The 2280-nt window shown below is 30.1% G+C and overlaps 1 protein-coding gene across 1 annotated transcript in view; it reads right to left on the bottom strand.

Annotated features, from left to right (window-relative positions):
- LOC117178151 overlaps positions 1-1725 on the bottom strand; it is an 8666-nt gene extending 6941 nt beyond the window's left edge. Inside the window, exon 1 of the mRNA XM_033369414.1 lies at positions 1396-1725. Coding sequence (XP_033225305.1) covers positions 1396-1690 — 295 coding nt within the window. The 5' untranslated portion in view covers positions 1691-1725. The remainder of the gene's footprint in view (positions 1-1395) is intronic.
- Between the last annotated feature and the right edge of the window lie 555 nt (positions 1726-2280).

Below are 2280 nucleotides of genomic sequence, written 5' to 3'. Positions count from 1 at the left end.
ATTATAAACAATTTCTATAAACAAATTCTTTATAAAGGAGTTTTTCTCATAGCTGAATTGATTTTTCTGAACAAAAGTGATTCACAATTGTCTTTAAAGCCATTTATATACTTTAAGCTGTATAGAACATAAACAATATAGATTGTTTATAACAATTTAGTTAAACAAGTCTCCTAATCGGCCATTTTCTTGTAAAAAATTTTTTTTTTTCTTCAATAATTATTAGAGTGGCATTTATTGCGGTGACCAACCAACGAAATTAAATAAAGAATAATTTATATGATTGTTATAAACAATTTAAAAAAAACTATGATTTATTTTTTTTATATGCAAAAAAGACGGTTTTCCACTGAAATTATCCAACAATAAACTAACAGTGATTCCAAAATTGGATATTGGACATTAAATAATAATTTGCGTAATTGTTAATAACAATTTCTATAGCAAACTGTCCATAGCAATAACGCTGTACTTGCGTTTTTAGAAGTCACCCATATTTCATTTGTTTTATGCAACTTCCTGAAGAATAAATGAGGAACAAGTGAAAATGAGGTTAAAAAAAAAACATTTTTTTCTACGAGGAAACGGCCAATTAGGAGACTTGTTTAACTAAATTGTTATAAACAATCTATATTGTTTATGTTTGATAAAGCTTAAAGTATATAAATGGCTTTAAAGACAATTGTGAATCACTTTTGTTCAGAAAAATCAATTCAGCTATGAGAAAAACTCGTTTATAAAGAATTTGTTTATAGAAATGTTTATAAAAACAATAGTTGTTAACTCATGCTAATTTTTTTGTTACAAATTATGACTCTTATGAAAAATATTAGCAACTAGCGTAAAATAAACGATTTTTTCTATGATCAAAAAAACACTAATAAGAATTTGTTTATAAAAATTGTTTATAATAATTAAGTTAAATATTATTAAAATTAATTATGTTCTATGAATGCATGTGCAATAATTCCTGCTGATAGTGAGTTTCTATCTGTATTTTTTCTTGAGATAAAAATCCACAAAGCTAAAATGGTCAATTTTGTCACTATATTTGTTTATATATTGTTGCTCTGTAAAAAAAAAAAATAGAAAAAGCAAACCACAATTCTCTTAAAAATTAATTGCTGAGCATTTCTAAAAAAAAACTTTCAAATCGGTTAACAAATACGACCTGTGGGCGATTATGAACATTAAATTCCAATTCCAGACCACTGTGCGCGCCACGGCCGTTTTCAACTTTTATGATAAATTTTTCACATTGGGGAGTACATTGGAAAAAACCCTCTGATACGAAACCTCTTGAAGCGCCAACAGTTCATGCCATAACCTCAATATGAATTAACAAAAACAAAAAAATCAGTGGCATACACACATAATACACATTTTCAAACATACCTGGCTTGTTCCTTTCAGCTCTACTGTGTCTGGCGGCCCTGCGAGCACCTTTCTTTAAGTTATCCCACAGAGATTTCAAATTTTCCACAGAACGAAAATACACTGTCGATTGAGTGTTGAACTCATCACACAGTGCGTTCCAGCCTCCTGCCTTTTCATTCCGGGTCTGCGTGTCGGTCCTTTTACTTTCTATTATATTTTTATAAACTGGGAGTAATGATGTAAAAACTTCTATTTCCGATTTTGTAAAATTGGGAGCTCGAGAACGTTTTGCCTTTATAACAAATTCCGCCATCTTTACTGTTGGTTTGATATACTATATGTACGTATATGGTAGCATATCGTCCGCTGTCAGCTGGAACATGGCAACACTGCACGGTTAGCTAACGTTGCGTGCCGTAACGGTGACTAATGCCTAGTGAAGGGCACGAATCTTAACGGTCAGTTAACTTCCGTCGTCAGTCTAGTGTAGTTGCGAGGGATGGGCCAGTAAAATACCGTAGGCAATTTACGTCATTTTTACGGTAATTTACTAAATATCTTTGGCCTAGTTTCTCACACGATCTAAATTACGCATTTATGAGACTTTTCGTTTTACAGTGACCGTTTCCCTCCACAAATATAACCTTTAAAACTTGTTGCCCATTGCAAACATTCCTTGAAATAAATGAAATAAATTCACAAAATCACATAGGTACATAAGTTTATTATAATGAAGTTGGTTTATCAATGTATAATTTATCGAGTAGAATTATTTCCAAAATTGAATATAAAAACATATGAATTTGAAAAATAATTACAAATTACAAATATTACAAATATTTAAATAAACAAATTAAAAATAATTTTTCAAAATTATTTACATATCTGTGTCCCAGGACATTG

Source organism: Belonocnema kinseyi, chromosome 8 (assembly GCF_010883055.1).
Source record: "Belonocnema kinseyi isolate 2016_QV_RU_SX_M_011 chromosome 8, B_treatae_v1, whole genome shotgun sequence".
NCBI lineage: Eukaryota > Metazoa > Arthropoda > Insecta > Hymenoptera > Cynipidae > Belonocnema > Belonocnema kinseyi.
This window is presented reverse-complemented; position numbering and strand designations above follow the sequence as displayed.